This window comes from Chiroxiphia lanceolata, chromosome 27 (genome assembly GCF_009829145.1).
Source record: "Chiroxiphia lanceolata isolate bChiLan1 chromosome 27, bChiLan1.pri, whole genome shotgun sequence".
In the NCBI taxonomy this organism is placed as follows: Eukaryota; Metazoa; Chordata; class Aves; order Passeriformes; family Pipridae; genus Chiroxiphia; species Chiroxiphia lanceolata.
The window spans coordinates 5331671-5348030 of NC_045663.1; the positions used below are offsets into that span (position 1 = coordinate 5331671).

Consider the following 16360-nt stretch of genomic DNA (forward strand, 5'->3'; position numbering starts at 1 on the left):
GTCAGGGGGGAGAAAGTCATGGAAAAAAGGGCTCATTGGAATGGCTGCAAGGAGTATTTTGGATGAAAGAAGAGCGTGTGAATGTGTCCTATGAGGATAGAAACTGTTCCTGCCCAGGGTGAGTGAGGGATGAACAGCAGGAATTTAAGAGGGAAAAAACCCCAAATACTTTGTAGTGGTAAAGACAGGGAAGTGTTGGAAGGATTGTGTAGGGAAATGTTGGGCTCCCCATCACTGAAGGGTTTTCTGACCAGCTCAGACATGTCAGGGAGGATTCCTGAAAAGCTAGTCCTGTTTTGGGGCAGGATCAGGGATCAGGGTTCTTTGCCTTCTGCAATGGCAAGAAATATCTCCTGTGACTCCAGGATGAAAACATGGTCTTCTCTGATCCCTCATGTTCAAGGCTGAACACAGAATTGCTGCCAGCAAGGATCCAACAGGCCCTTCACATCCCACAGGACCTGGAGACACCGGGAAAGCAGCGGGAACACCCCAGTCCCAGTCTGTGGGATCACAGTCTGGAGTGCAACCATAATATACTATTACATTTTAATTCCATTTTTTAAAATGAGAAGCTCAGGAAAGGCTTGTTGTTAAAATTCCAAGGGTTTTATAAATCCCAGGGACACCAAGATACAAACAAACCAGAGTTTCAGTGTTGGTGTGGTGTGACAATGGCAGCAGTGATGGTGCTCAGAGCCTGCAGAGCCCCAGGGGGTGGGTCATGTCCATCACCATCACCCTGAGAATGATAAAACACAATAAATGCAGTTTTTATACATTGATATCTTGCAGCCACCTCTGTAATTCATGGGGAAAAGCATCCAGTTACCACCAGCAGGAGGTTAAATCTTAAACCACAACACACAAACCTGACAATGCCAGGCAGCAGGACACCAGGAAACCATGGAAAGAAAAGCCTGGTGTAATAGAAAAGAGAATTAAACATGGTTATCACTTCCAAGGAATAATCTCCCAGAAATTTCTTTAAATGCAACAGAGAGATAAAAAAAAAAATCATAAAAATCAATGAGAGTTGAGGTGGGATAAGGACAGAGAATTCAGGTTCAATGACACAAAATGCCCAAAATCTGCCCTGAAATGTCCCCGTACTGCTCCAAAATGCCCCAAAATGTACCCCAATTGACCAAAAATGCCCCACAATGTCACAAAACTGCCCTAAAACTGCCCCAAACTGACTCAAAATGGTCCAAAATGACATAAACTGCAGCAGAATGCCCCAAAACTGCCCCAAAACCTCCCCAGGGACCATCATACATACTCCAGAGACCCCAAACACATCTCAGGGGCCCTCAAACACACCCCAGGGACTCCCCAGCCAGCCCAGGACCCCCACCCTCCAAAGGGGCTGTGAGGGCTGAGGGGTTGCATTGGAACCTTAAACACACAAAGCACAGCTCCTCTTTTCCCTGCCTGAAGAATCACACGCTCCCAGGGACAGGACAGAGATTTCAGGTTCAAGAGAATATTCTGGTTATTTCAAAGGATGCTGAGGAGACTTTTAAAAGCCCATTTCCCACAGGATCTAAGGTCAGAGGAGGCACCTGAAGGGAGCAGAGGAACAAGATCAACTCCCACCTTATTCTGTACTTCCCTTTCTCCCAGCCCCAGCTTCCCAATCCACAGTGAGGGCAGGAAGTTCCACCCTCCAAAAGGGCTGGAAGGAAGCACTGGAAGCTTGAACAGGTAAAGCACAGCTCCTGTTTCCCTGCCTAAGGAATACACCCAGTCCGAGGGATGGGGTGGGATCCACGGCCACGATACGCTCAGATCTCCGCAGGGATCGAGTTTAACATGCCCATTCAGCCCACTAAGCCTGAGCCTTGGCTTAGCAGAGCTCCAGGGCTGTGCACACTGTCCTGACAGCTGTTAAGGCCTGACCTGCTGGCTCCCACTGCTTCCTGTCCCGTCCTGTTCCTTCAGGAACAGCTGATTACCTTTCCCTCCCCAAGGAGGCCAAGGAGCCTGAAGGTGGGCTGAGACTTCCCAGCTGGAATGTCCACGACCCTTGGCTCCCAAGGCACTCAGGGATCCAGGATGTGTCTGTGTGTGAAGCCAAACAAACATGGAACCGTCACAGGGAATGAGGAACTGTGAGCTGGGAAGTTATAGTGCTGTAGGACAAAAGTCCAGGGAAGCACCAGGAAGGCAGAGCACCATTGCAACGGGAAAGGACTTACCCAGCAGGGAAACCCTGACCCAGGAAGGGACAAACATTTATGTGGGGATCAGATAGACATCCAGAGGAAAAAAAGTAACAGCTTCAGTAGCTAAAATACCCCAGAAAACAGATTTCAGCACTAATTCTTAACTCCTGTCCAGTTTATTTTCAGCCGCCACAGCCACTCCCTGTCTCTTCCCCCATCTCTGAGGCAGGAGGTTTTCAGCTCATCACCTGAACTACTTGGTAAAAGTCACTGGGAGCAGGAAATCAGACTAACTAGGTCATGGCTCCAATCTTGAACAGCCATTTCAAGGATTCTTGCCTTCCCTGGGCCACCTCTTTATCTGTCAGCACCTCAGGAAATCTGTTGGTCTCATTAAGAGCTCTGAGCACACGCTCAGCTCTGCACGGATTGGGCTCTTCACCTCCTCCCTGCCTCTGTGGGTTGAATTAGGATATCTGTGTGAGATTGTGAGCTTACAGATGCAGACTGTGGGAATAAACAGCTCCCTAAAACCTGGTTTCTCTGGAAACCCCAGGACAGGCATCATGATGCTCTCGGGACCGTGGCTGTAAAACACCGAGTGCTGTGGTCACACCTTTCCACAAGCAATGAACCCTTCAAATCTCAGAGTTAATAACAAGCAGGAGGCAGGGTAAGTTAATTTGTAAGCTAGAACAGCTTCATAAATAAAAACCTGTAGGAAAACTGGAAAATTCTAGTACTGAAATAGAGCTGCCTGCAGTTTAAAGCCTCCCCTCCTCAGCGTGTTGGCAGCTCAGTGCCTCCTTTGGTGGCAGTTTGCTGTCAGGCCCTTGGGGACGTCATGAAAGCACCTGTTCTTTGGATTTTGGGTTGTCACAGAGCAGGTCTGTCCCCTTGGGGAGGTGCCAAGGCCTGCACAGGTCGGGCTCTGCTGCCCAAAGGGGATATTCTGGGCGGGCTGTTGCAGGGAGAGTTCTGCTGTGGGTGGGTAAAGGCTCCCGGAGCTGCTGAGCTGCCACCTTTCCCTCAGCCTGGAATTCAAGGGTTGGGTTTTTTTTTCAAAAATGTAAACAAGCCAAGCTGCTAATCTGGCCTGGTGGCTGGTTCCAGCCCTGCTCTCACTGCAGGGATTGCTGACAATCCCAGTGCACAGAGCCCTGAGTAAATATTGGTTCAGACACGGGTGGCTCGTGGGCAGAAAGCACGAGGCTCCTGCTGCTCAAATAAACAGCCTGGCAAAAGCAGCTCTGCCAGGGCTGGATCTCCCTGTGTCCCTCCTGCAGCACCCCTGTGATTGCATCCACAGGGATTATACCCAAAATAAAGCAGCACAAAGAGGGAAGAAATCCCTCTTTGCCAGTTGTGCTGGCAGAGGTTGGTCTCTGGCTTGTTCTCAGGAGTGAACTGGTTCCTCAGCCACAATTAAGGGGAAGCGTGGGATATAACTTATTCCAGGCAAAATAACCTTCCCTGCCCTCCAGGCTCGTTCATTTTATTGGTGGGAAAATATGCTCTTATCGCAGGACTGATCTAATGGGGGAGGTGGGGAAGTCTCCTTGGAATATCTGCATTTTAACGAGCTGCTGGGTGAAATGTTTCAGCAGGCAAAGCTCCCTCTGAACTCAGACTCTGCACGGGTCTTAACGCTCATCCTGCCGGCATCTGTTTGTTTTGATAACATTTCCAAACGAAAGGAGCAGTTACAAAAGCCAGGCTGTGCCGGGCACTTCCTCATCCCTGAGTTTGGCTGATCCAAGCAGGGCAGGAACTCAAGGAAAACGAGCCACTCCTGCCCCCTCACCTGCCTGGGAAAGTGGCCTGTCCTGCAGAGACACGTCAGATGGTGATGGACTTCTGGGAGAGAGCAAAAAATAAACTAGGAAAGTCTCCACACAAAGGCTCCCGCAAGCAAATGAGGGGAAAGGGTCAGCAGAGAAGGAAAATATTCATGGAAAAATCCCCTAAAGCTAGTGCCCTCAGAACTGCTGCTCACGGTTGGATGGCACAGGGGGGCGTTTGCCGAGGGCCCTGCAAGGTGCTGGGCACCCCAACCCGCTCTGCGTGGCCCAGGGAAGGGCAGGGCTCCTTCCCCTCTCCACATTATCCCCCTTTTCCAGCAGCAGAGCTCCAGCAGCCCCGGCTGACTCGAGGGGGTTGGACATGACTGCAGCTGGTCCAGCACAAAGGAACCAGGAACTGCTCTGGGGGAGGGAGGGGGTTCTGTCACTTGATTGTTTTGTAACCACCTCGGAGTTCCTCAGGGCCTTCCTTCATCACTGGCAGCAACACCCAGAGGAAAATCAATACAGAAATCAGGCTCGTGGAACATTAATCTTAAATAACAACTCAGTGCCCGAGCAGACCTCTTTCCCAAGAAATCCCAAGGTGTCATTCCCAGAGTGTTCCTTGTGTCTCCTGCTCTTGGCCAACCCCTTCTCCAGCTGATTTTATTTCCTGTTCTCACCTCAACCTTCTCCCCCTCAGCCCCACATTACTTTTATGTGAAAGCTGAACAGCAGTTCCTGGTTGGTTTGACCCTGCAAGCTCAAAGAAAACAACTCAGCCCTTCCCAGGTGACACTGGATTCCACCCCTAAATCAGATTGTAAAGCATTTTAAACATCTGTTCCCTCATCTGCATTCAATTTCTCTTCATCCCAGCTCATTTAAAGAGAAAAACAGAGATCGCAAGTTTCTTTGGTTGGCCTGAACTAGTGACTGCTTTCTTCTAATTCAGTATCTCCCACAGATCTTGGAAAAGAAATTCTTCCCTGTGCTGGTAAACACCTAAAATTCTGGCTCCATTTGGCAGTGGTAGAGTCTCCTTCCAGCTCAAGTGGGTCTGCAGAAAACCTGACCTTCAAACAAAATTAATCTCACAAAGAAAATGAGAGTTTTCCAGCTAGAAAAGGTGTTCTAATTACTTGTCCCACAAAGATCAGAATAGATTCTGACACACTAAATAGTGATTTAGTGGGGGAGTGTTTAAAATTAGATAACTGGTAGTTAACTGTTACCCGTAAGGAGATGAACTAGAAGTGCTAAGAAGGAGATGGGTTGATTTAAGAGCCTATTTTTATCAGACTTATATAATGTAGGTCTTATAACTTTAGGAATAACCCTGTCCAGCATTTTGATAAAGCCTCACAAGCTTTTGCTGTCCTTCATCTCCACACAGAGCTGACCAAGACGAACATTTCAATTATTCCATGACTCAAATCAGCTAAATTGCAGGGTGAAGTCATCACACACAATGATTTCTGTGAAAACATGTCCTGATGGACATCTCTGCCTCAGCTCCTGTCCTGCTTTGATGCTTGGCTGCATCTCTAGATACCTCTTAAAACTGTAAGCACAGGCAGAGTCTTCCTGCAGTGGAAATGGAGAGAAAAGGCAATCAGAACCACTTGATTTTAAAGCCTGGCTCAAAAAATTAATTAATTAATATCCTTTCTTACCATTTTTGGGGAGTTACTAAATGTGCAGTGCTATGCCTGGACTGCACATGCTTTGGGAGAGAGCTCATGTTTTTCTTTGTTGCCCTCCCTGGTCAGCAGATCTGAGTGAGATTAATCCCCATGATGCTGCTAAATGCCATAACCATCTCTTTCCACCTTCAGGAAGAGCAATGTCAAGATGATGCAGCTGAGCAGAAGGTACACAGGGTTTTCTGCTACATGTCAAGTGGAATTTCTTTCCCATTCCCCTTCCCTGGAGCTTGTTTGCTCCTTTAGAACAGGGATGCAGGAGCTGCTTCAGCTGCAGCTGCTCCAACAGCCTCCTCAGCAGCAGAAAAACACAGAAGCCCCAATATTTGCAGCTGGGTTATTTAATTCTGCTTTAGTCACCAGAACAACAGAAGGCTTTATCTTTCCTTCTTGAAATAAAAGATGTAACTATGGTTTAACGTGCAGGATCTCAGAACCAACAGGTCTTAGGAGTGTTTCAGCTCCTGAACATCTTTCTAAGCACTAATCTGCTGTCACTGAACTTGCAAACCTGGAAAGACAATGAAGAGGAAAAACAGTTACTTATCCCATGCCCATTTCTTGCCTTAAGGTGTTTACACCAGCGACCAGTTTTCAATTTGACTTGAAGCTCTTCCTGTGCTGCCACAAACTCTTCTTCCAACCTGTTTCGCTAACTAAAACCCATAAAAGCTGGACAAGGAATCATTAACTGGTGATTTTGACTGATGGCTGAGACCTCTTTTGTGAAAAGAGGCTGCAAATCACGAGGAAACAAGTTAAGAAGGAAACTCCAGGAAAATAAACTCCTCAGCCTGAAACAATTCCAGCTTAGATCCCTAATGCAGAGTTCAGTTGTGCTGCTGCTTCTGTACTTTCTGCATTGAGTGCTCTGGTTACTGAGTAACTCAGACTGTCCAAGACACTTTCCCAGATGGTTTGGTGCAGCCCAATTGCTGTGACCTGCTTGTGTAAGAGCCCAGAGCAACTGGGACCTGCTGGGAGCTCCCTGAGACTGACACAATATCCCTGCAGTACCTCCTGCCTCGGGCTGTGCTGGCCATGTGGAACAGATCTGCTGGAGGTGGGAAGGCTGGGGTAGCTGGGAGGAGACTTTGATGGTGTATTTGAGGACACCTGTGTTGAGTTTGGGATGAACTGGAGCCTCAGGACTTTGATGGATGAGAGTCTCTATTTGCAGCTGTTTGTAAGATTGAAATATAATAAAGAAATGAAGAAAGATAAAGCTGTTGGGGAGTGTCTGAAGAAGGGAAAGGGAGACGGGGAAGGGTCTGAGGAGCAGCTGAGGGCACTCGGCTGGTTCAGCTGGCGCAGAGGAGACTGAGGGGAGACTCCTCGGGGGCTGCAGCTCCTGCCGAGGAGAGGCGGAGGGGCAGGGACTGAGCTCTGCTCTGGGACCAGGGACAGGAGCCAGGGAAGGGCTGGAGCTGTGCCAGGGGGGTTGGGATGGATCTCAGGGAAAGGTTCTTCCCCCACAGGGTGCTGGGGCACTGCCCAGGCTCCCCAGGGCAGTGGGCACGGCCCCAAGGCTGCCAGAGCTCTAGGAGCGTTTGGACAACACTCTGAGGGACAGGGTGGGATTGTTGGGGTGTCCTGGGCAGGACTGGATGATCCTTGAGTCCCTTTCAGCTCAGAATATTCCAGGATTCTATGAATCTTCCCAAGGTGTTGAAAGCTGCTGTGGCACAGCAGATGTGGGCAGGTAGGAATGGCTGCTCAGACATCACCTGGCAGGGTTCACTGCTCCCTGAATTCGATAATTCCAGGGACTGTGATGCCAAACTGGGGATGCAGCTGGGGCAAATATGTCTCCATACAGTCGGAAAGGGCAATCCTGGCAAACCAGGGGTAAAAACCCAGCTGGAGATGGCAACATCTCCAAGTGCCTCAGCTGTAATCCTGGAGTTGTGAGTCAGAGGCTGCCCTCGGAGGGTTTTATGAATCACCGTTGCTGCTGAAGGGAAGTGAGGCCAGGCCACCTCAGCAAAACTGCAGCTGGAAAATGGAGCGATGGCCCGGGGAGGTGACAGGTACTCAAAGGGCAAAGCTGCTCCCAGCGAGCAGGAAAACAGCTGCGAGGATGAGCCCTCCGACACAGAGCCATCGGGAGGAATTACCGCGGGATTAGCACATGAATAATAAATGCCATTATTGGGAAGAATGAAGTCTATCACCGAGTGCTAATGCAGCCCTTCCACCCACTGACACATCCACCCCCATCAGGAAACCCCTCCGAACACAACACACAACACAGGGATTGCTACAGCTGCTCCCGTGTGCTTCCTTTGGTCTGGAAATTCTGGAATTGCAGCTATGCCATTGTTTCAAGCTGGTCGCTGGGTAATGCATTAAACAGAAGACACTTTCCCTTCCATAAATCAACCCCCAAATCTCGAGAGGTGAAAGCTCTGACATCTCAGTTCTGGGAGCTAACGGATGATTCCTGCAGGAGGAAAAGGACTTTCCTCTTGCACCTCTTACTTTCCATGATTCCCAGATTATTCCCTGGCTGCTCTCCAGGCCAGGCTTCTCCTCTAAGCTGCAGAAAACTGTTTTCTTTTTCAACACACTTTATTCCATCCTGGGCAATCAGAGCAGTTTCAGGACACAGAAAGTGGGTGGGGATTTAGACAATTATCCTTCTGCAAAGTGGAACCAATCAATGGATCATCCCTGTGCTCAGAGCTTCTGGATGGGAATATTTTAAAGCAAATAAAAAAATAAGATAGTAAAAAAAATAGTCTAAAAAAATGCGGCTGTGGCACTTGAAGGCAATAAAATAAGCATGTTGTAGCTTGAATTGAATAAAGAAAAAAAGAAATGCAGCCATCTACAATTTTTTAATAGAAAACCATTATTGTGATAATCATTACAATGTCTCTCTAGTAGTTTTATTTGACTCTATAAACGCCTTTTTCCACTTAATTTACAAGGCATTCCTGCCTGAAAACTCGATTCAGCATCACTTAAACCATTATTTGGAGCTTTCTCTCCATACAGGATAAATCCACTTTTTATGACGTGCCCCCTGATGTGCTCCTGACTTGGTTTTCAGGCTGCAATGTTCCGAAGTGGCTCGTTCAAAGACCTGATTCCCAAAGTCATGGGAATTATGGCGTATTTGCTGCTTTAGGATGAATTGTGAAGCCTGACCCTCACCCCAAAGGGATGAAGGTGCATTTCCATCAATCCCATCCAGACGAGGTGCCCTGTTTCCAAATTCCCATCTTTTCCTCCAGGCTGTTCTTGCTGTGGGGCTGCAGAGAGACCCAACCACGTCCCCAAACCTTGGATTTCCAACACTCCTGGCAGGAGATGGAAAGCAGAGGGCAGGGGATGTTTGTTCTGGGAGTGAGCCCAAGTTCTGCTGTGTAAATAACCAGGATTGACCCACTTCCTCACCAAGGCACAGCAAAAAGCCTTTTTAGCTTAAAAGATCATCACTACCAACCATTCCCCATCCGTGTTTCCCTATAAATCCATAAATCAACCATTCCCCATCCCTGTTCCCCTATAAATCCATAAACCTACTATTCCTCATCCCCATTCCCCGTCCCTATTTCCCTGTAAATCCATAAACCAACTATTCTCCTACAAATCCATAAACCAACCATTCCCCATTCCTATTCCACCATAAATCCACAAATCAACGGTTTCCCATCCCTATTCTCCTATAAATCCATAAACCAACTGTTTTCCATCCCTATTCCCCTATTAATCCATAAACTATTACCCATCCCTACTTCACTATGAATCAACATTCCCCATCCCTACTCCCCTATAGAACCATAAACCAACCATTCCGCATCCCCACTCCCCTATTAATCCATAAACCAACCATTCCCCATCCCCACTCCCCTATTAATCCATAAACCAACCATTCCACATCCCCACTCCCCTATTAATCTATAAACCAACCCATTCCCCATCCCTATTCCACTATAAATCCATAAACCACCTCCCCAGCTGGTCCGAAGGGATCCAGGAGAGGCCAGAGCACGACCACAACCCAAACACACCCCAAGACCAGATCCCAACCCCAGCCCGTCCTTATTAGGACCTTTCACAGTACTCGAGGCGTTTCATTACTGTTTTTTAACCGAAGTTTCCCTCAGCGTCGAGCTTCGTGCCCAGCGGGGAGGGCGGCGGTGCCCCCGGGCTGCCCTCAGGGGGGTCCCGCTGCTGCCCCTGCACCCCCGGGGCTGCACCGTGCGAAGCCCCCACGTCCCTCCACGTCCCTCCCGGTCTCTCCAGGTCTTTCCAAGTCATTCCAAGTCTCTCCACCCCTGTCCTCCCTCCCACCTTGGCCCCCCGGTTACCTCAGCCGGGCGGGGCGCGGGCGCGGGACTCGAACCGGCGGCTCCGGGGGCAGTGAGGGCTGCGAGGCGCCCGCTGTCCGAGCCCTGCCGGGCCCCGCCCATCCGCGGCGCGCGCAGCCAATCACAACGCGCCGCTACCCCCCGCCTCCCCTGCTAACCCGTGCTCACTGTCCCGCCCCCGCTCTCCCTTCAGCCAATAGAAAGCGACGTTTTCTGATTGACACCCGCACCGCTCAATGAAACCGCTTTCTCTTTGGGGGCGTGTCTCGCGTAGAGGGGCGTGCTCTCAGCGGAGGGCGTGGCGCAAGAGGGTATATAAGGAGCCACTTCGGCGCTGGTGCCATTTTGTGTAGCAGGGCCTGGGGAGCGGCGGCGGAGGCTGCGGAGGGTTTCGGGGTTCGGACCAGAGCGGCCGGATGGTGAAATCCTCCCTGCAACGGATACTCAACAGCCACTGCTTCGCTAGAGAGAAAGAGGGGAATAAAAGCACCATCATGCCCGCTGTGCTGAGCCTCAGTACCGGACAGAGCAGGTGAGGGGCCGCGGCCTCCTTCGGCCTCCGCACCCGCCGGGCGCTCGCTGCCTCCCTCCTCCTCCTCGTTGTCCCCGTGCCCGGTGCCTCCCCGGTGGCCGCGGAGGGTGTGGGGGAGGCCCCGTGGGCAGCGGGGGAGGGGCGGCCTGGCCCCCGCCCTGTGGGAAAAGGCGTGGGGGGAGAGTGGAAAAAACCCACCAGAAAAAAGGGGGTTTGAGCTCCCTGGGGATATCTCGGCACCCCTGAGGGCACCGGGGACACCAGCAGGGCTGCGGGGGGAGAAAAAGGCAATAATTAAGCAAAGATAGGGAAAGATGGAAGGGTGTTTATCCCCTTATGTAACCGTGGACACTCTGGAGAGCTAATCGAGGGTAAGAGTGTTACAACTGGTGGTTAAAAACTCACCCGAAAGATTAAAGAGCCCGCACAGGTGCTGGGAGAAAAGAAAATATCTGAACTGGGGGGTGCTCAGGGCTCCGATCTGCCCTTTACACCTCGTGTGTGGGCTGTGAAAGGAGATTTTTAGCCGTTTTTATACTTGACTGCGGTATAAAGATGATTTTTTTATTTCCCAAGAGACGTAAATGCATGTAAACATCACTCCAAAATATATTCGTGGCTGGAAACCTTTATTTTACGCCACATTTTATGGGGGAGAAAGGTGAAATTGTGATAGGGATTGCCATTGCACCCTCCTGAAAAGGGTGTTTAAAGGTTTATTTGTAAGGGAGATCAGGAATGTATAGTTTACAGTCATTGTGATATAAAATACATAACGCTGGTACTAAAGAAAAATGGCTTTCAAACAGCCTAAAATTGAACACTGGTTTCATTAAAAAAAAAAATTGACATTTTAGATTTTAAATAAATATATGTAAACATATGAAATAAAGTTAAAATTTTACAGTTTAAATATATAAGATATTAAATAAATATATAAGTATAAAGTTAAAATTTCAGATATTAAAATAACGATAAATAAATTAATAGCCAAGTTAAAAAATTGTTTTAAATAAATATATAAATATATAAATAAAGATAGAATTTATATTTTCAATAAATACGCGTAAAATAAATATAAAAATATAAACTTAAAATTTATATTTTAAACAAATATATAAAATAAACATGCGTAAAATAAATAGAAATATAAAGTTAAAATTTATATTTTAAATAAATATCAAAAAATAATATGTGTAGAATAAACATATAAATAATCAAGTTAAAATGTATGTTTTAAATAAATATGTAAAATAAATATGCATAAAACATATAAAGTTAAATTTATATTTTAAATGAATATATTAAATCTATAAACATAAAGTTGAATTTGTATTTAAAATATACAAAATATAAAATATCTTAAATAAACGTAAAATTTAAAATATAAATTTTTAACAAAAAACTAATTGCTATATATATATAATTTTTATATATATAATTTAATTTCCAGCACATATTTACCCTCTCTGCTCATTCCCAGCCTTTCTAATACGGATTATTCATCACAAGTTTCAAGCTCCTTAAAAGAAAAAAACCCACCCAAAATCGCCGTGCTAGGGGTGCAAAATGGAGGATTATTTTGGAGCTGTTTATTCGGATTTGCAAATGGCTGCAGTGGCTCCTGGCACTCGAGACAGGACGATTGTGAAAATCTCCCCAAGGGCCTCGATTGCTGCATCTGCTGAGATGACGCAACTCAAGAGTTGAGCCTGCGGGTGAAGGATGGTGCAGAGGGAGGGGCCAGCTCTGCTCTGCCACGGGAGGAGTTAAACGGGCTCCAGAGGATGGGCAGAAACTTAAAAATAACCTTCACACTCTCCAGACTCGATGTTTTTGACCCCGGAGCCCCGAGCTCTGCAGTCTCGCTCCCAGGAGTTCAGTGGGAAGGGCTTTGGGGCTGGTTTTGGAGGTTTGCAGATGTTCAGGTGTGGGCTCAGCTCAAGCTCCTGAGTGTGGTGGAAATAATCTCACAGATGTCCCTACTTGAAATATTTCATGGAATTGCCTGAGCTCGAGCTGGGAGTGCTGGTGGGAAGGGCTGAGGTAATTAGGGCTGGATATCCCAGGGAAAAACCAGCCAGGGTTTGTGCTGAGTGAGGGCAAGGTGAGGGAGAAAACAGCCCATTGCTGCAGAATGGCCTTCCGAGATCAGGTCAGGCCTGTCCTGGGACACAAACACACCTGGCTCACAGCAGAATTTTTCCTCTCTGAGTTGGTCTTTCCCTCAGTGAACTGCAGGAGCAGCTTTGTGGGCATGAAGCAATTCCTGCCCCTGGTCTGGAGACTCCTTTGTCTTCCCCCTTGCTGGGGATGCAGTGGGAGGAGCCCCTTGGCCTAGGCTTGGTTTATTATTTAAATCTTGCCATCTGATCACTGTGTAAATCCTTTGTCCATCCCTGTCTAACTGTGGTCCCTCTCCAGTTCCAGGGTTCCCTTCAATTGCTGTAGTAACCTGGGTCCGGGGCCTCGGTGGTGCTCCTGATGTCCCTCACCCACCCCTGAAGATCCCAGGTGGGCGAGGGAATAGTCAGAGGGATCACAATCTTTCAGCTAATTTATTTTATTCGGTGAGTATGAGGAGCAGAAACAGCTTTTTGGATGGATTGTTTGCCTCAATCTTATTAAATGGGAGTTATCTCTTCTTCAGAAAGAATGGGAGAAATAACCCTGCACTTTTTATTTCCAGGATAATCGGCTGAATGTAACAGAAGAACTAACATCTAACAACAGGACAAGAATTCTCAATGTCCAGTCAAGGCTTACAGATGCCAAACACATTAGTTGGAGAGCAGTGCTGAACAACAACAACCTCTACATAGAAATTCCCAGTGGTGCTCTGCCTGAGGGGAGCAAGGACAGGTGAGGGAAAATTCAGGATTAACTCCTGTCTTGGAAGTGGGCTGGAATAACTCTTTATGTTCTGAAAACTGAAGCGTAATTATGGTGCTGGATGTTCTCCTGTGAGAGATTGCAGCTCAGTGGTCCTGGTTTGAGCTGCAGGCAGAAGCACCTGGGATTTGGGATCCCACTGTCTGGGATTTTGGGCTGTTTTATCCACTGGGAACTCCAGCCTGGCTCAGAGTCTGTCACTGCAGCTCCTCCTTCAGCTGCAACAGAGAACAAGTTTTCTGTGTCATTAAGACTTAGATTTCTGCCCTCAAGGTCAGCCTGGGGCTCAGGGATCTCCTGTTGGTGGGAGGCTCCAAGCCATGCCTCTTCCTTAGGAATTCCTGTGTGGATTGGCTCACTATCTCTGAAGGAAGCTCTTGCTTCCAGTGCCAGCCCTGCCAGAGCTCAGGGATGTTTGGACAGCACTCGGGCGCAGGCTGGGATTGTTGGGCTGTGCAGGGCCAGGAGCTGGACTCCATCCTTGTGTGTCCCTTCCAATCCCTTCAGGACATTCCCTGTGCACTCACACCTTGCGTTTCTCCCTCAGTTTTGCAGTTCTTCTGGAATTTGCTGAAGAACAGCTTCGAGTGGAGCACGTGTTCATTTGTTTCCACAAGAACAGGGATGACAGAGGTGGGTGTTCTGGGCAGCTCTCCCATGGGGTTTGGTGGTGGGGCAGTACCACATGGATGAAACTTGTCTCCTGCTTTGTTTTGTAGCTGCATTGCTCCGTACTTTCAGCTTTTTGGGCTTTGAGATTGTGAGACCAGGGCATCCCCTTGTCCCCAAGAGACCAGACGCTTGCTTCATGGCCTACACGTTTGAGAGAGACTCAGCAGAAGAAGACTAGATTGCAATGTTTGCCTCTTTAGAGCTTTCTTGTTGTCTATAAAGATGATTCTGTAGAAATTTTGTCAACATCTTATTCCAGTCTATATAACTCTGTACGAAACGTTGTGACCCAGCTGCTTTTTTTTTTTGGTGGTGAGGTGTTGAAAATTTCAGGCTCCACATCTTTTCTCTGGATTTTTTTTGTTTTTTTTGTGTGCATGGTTGTGCAAAAAAATAAATGCTCCCTCCAAATTAGCAGTATATTTCTTGAAGTTTAATATTGTGTTTGTGATACTGAAGTATTTGCTTTAATTCTAAATAAAAATTTATATTTTACTTTTTATCGCTGGTTTTAAGCTGTTTAAAAAGACTTACACTTCTTGAAGAGGTGGCTCTGGAACTGCCCCAACCATTAAAGTTGCAGGTGTGGAAAGGCTTTGCTTGTTCTTTGCTTGACTGGAACTCATGGATGTGCTCTGCCAGGGCTTGGAATAATCCAGCAATCCTGGAAAAATGAATAATTAGCAGCTTGGCCATTCCCACTGGTAATTGGGATCTCTGCTAGGGTTTTTAGGATCCTTAGGGCATGAGTTGGTTGGGAAGTCACAAGTGGAATGTGAGAGAAACTCGGGGCTGCTTTGAATATCAAATATGCAACTTAAATAGCTGTAATTTCAATGTTCCCTGTAGCAGTGGAGGGTGTTGGCTGGGCAGGGTGGCTTGAGGAGTGTTTTGGTGGTGATTTAGGAAGGGTTGTGGCACTGGTGCAGCTCAGCAGTGTCACTGAGGCTGGGCAGGCCCCAGAACTCTTCTTGGGGGGGCAGATTGTGGTTGAGGGGTGAGGAGAGGGGCTGTTGCTGGGGTCCACAGTCACCTGTTGGTGTTTAGGTTGGTGAGCAGAAGGGAAAATGGCTCATTGTGGTGCTGGAATTAGCAAAACTTGGGCTGGGAATTATCAAATGACCAAAATTATCAATTATCATTGAGTGGAAGTTACGTAAGTCTGTAAAGAACCGAGCTTTGAAGTGTGGTATTTTCATTTTTTTCCCAATACTTGCAGGCTTGTTTGGCACAGTTTAAGCCAATGAATCTTTCCTGTATAAAACCTTGGAGCAGGGGACGGGTTATTTGGGATAGGTTATGCTGGGAGTGTGTAAATAGAAGCACGAGGTGTCTGTGTGTGCTCGGGGGGGGGGGTGGGGTGGGGTGGGTGGGTCTGACATCCCCCCAGCCTGGCTTTGGGAACAAGGAATGCCGTGACCCCACAGGCCATCCCTTGGCTGATCTGGGCTTGGAAGTCCTGGAATTGTGTGGAATATACCAAAATATTCCATGAAACAGCTTGGAGATGCAGCAGGGAGTGGATGCTGAGGTAGGAGGAGTGATCAGTGATTGTGGTGTGAGGTTGGGGTTCTCGGTGGATTTCAAACTGGGGTTTCCTCCCCACAGGTCTCTTCCCAATTCTCTTCTGGCCCTACAGTCTTGCTCTTCCTACAGGGATTTTTGGGAAGCCAGTGACAGGACTCCAAAAACAGACAAAACAGCCTGAAGCTGAGTCAGGGGAGGTTTGGGATGGGTATCAGGAATGTTTTCCCCCCAGAGGGTGCTGGGGCACTGCCCAGGCTCCCCAGGGCAGTGGGCACGGCCCCAAGGCTGCCAGAGCTCCAGGAGCGTTTGGACAACGCTCTGAGGGACAGGGTGGGATTGCTGCGGTGTCCTGGGCAGGGCCAGGCATTGGACTGGTGATCCTTGGGGATCCTTTCCCACTCAGAAGATTCCAGGATAAGGTGCTGTGACCAAGGGTGGTTGTCCCTCCGGTGGTGGCAAAGGACTGACCTCCCTAACTTGGTTGTCCGGAAAAATTCCTGTTTTCCTTTGCCTGTGCCATATTTTACTCTCCCCAGGGAGATGTTTGTGCTCCTGCCTTAAACATCACAGTCCCCTGGAGATGTTCTGCTGATCTTGGGTGCTCCCAGCTGCCCCTGGCAGGAGGGGAGGGGGTGCTCCCAGCTGCCAGCCTGGGTTGCAGAAGCGGATTTTGTCTTTGTCCAGGAGGAGATGCCCGTGTTTGGGGAGCTGCTGCCATGCCATGGGCTGTGCTGCCATCTTGTAGCCAAGACAGATACTA

The 16360-nt window shown here is 48.2% G+C and overlaps 1 protein-coding gene and 1 long non-coding RNA gene across 2 annotated transcripts; one reads left to right on the forward strand and one right to left on the reverse strand.

Annotated features, from left to right (window-relative positions):
* Nucleotides 1-567: 567 nt before the first annotated feature.
* On the reverse strand, nt 568-10071 carry LOC116799232. Its single transcript, XR_004361024.1, has 3 exons — nt 9978-10071; nt 1227-5539; nt 568-1185 (listed from the first exon to the last, which is right to left on the reverse strand). It is a non-coding gene; the product is annotated as an uncharacterized LOC116799232 (long non-coding RNA).
* Nucleotides 10072-10304: 233 nt separating this feature from the next.
* On the forward strand, nt 10305-14665 carry OAZ1 (ornithine decarboxylase antizyme 1). Its single transcript, XM_032711734.1, is given in 6 exon segments — nt 10305-10509; nt 12934-12991; nt 12993-13079; nt 13199-13371; nt 13949-14034; nt 14121-14665. Coding segments are annotated over 6 exon segments (651 nt in total). The 5' UTR covers nt 10305-10393; the 3' UTR covers nt 14252-14665.
* The last annotated feature ends 1695 nt before the right edge of the window (nt 14666-16360 follow it).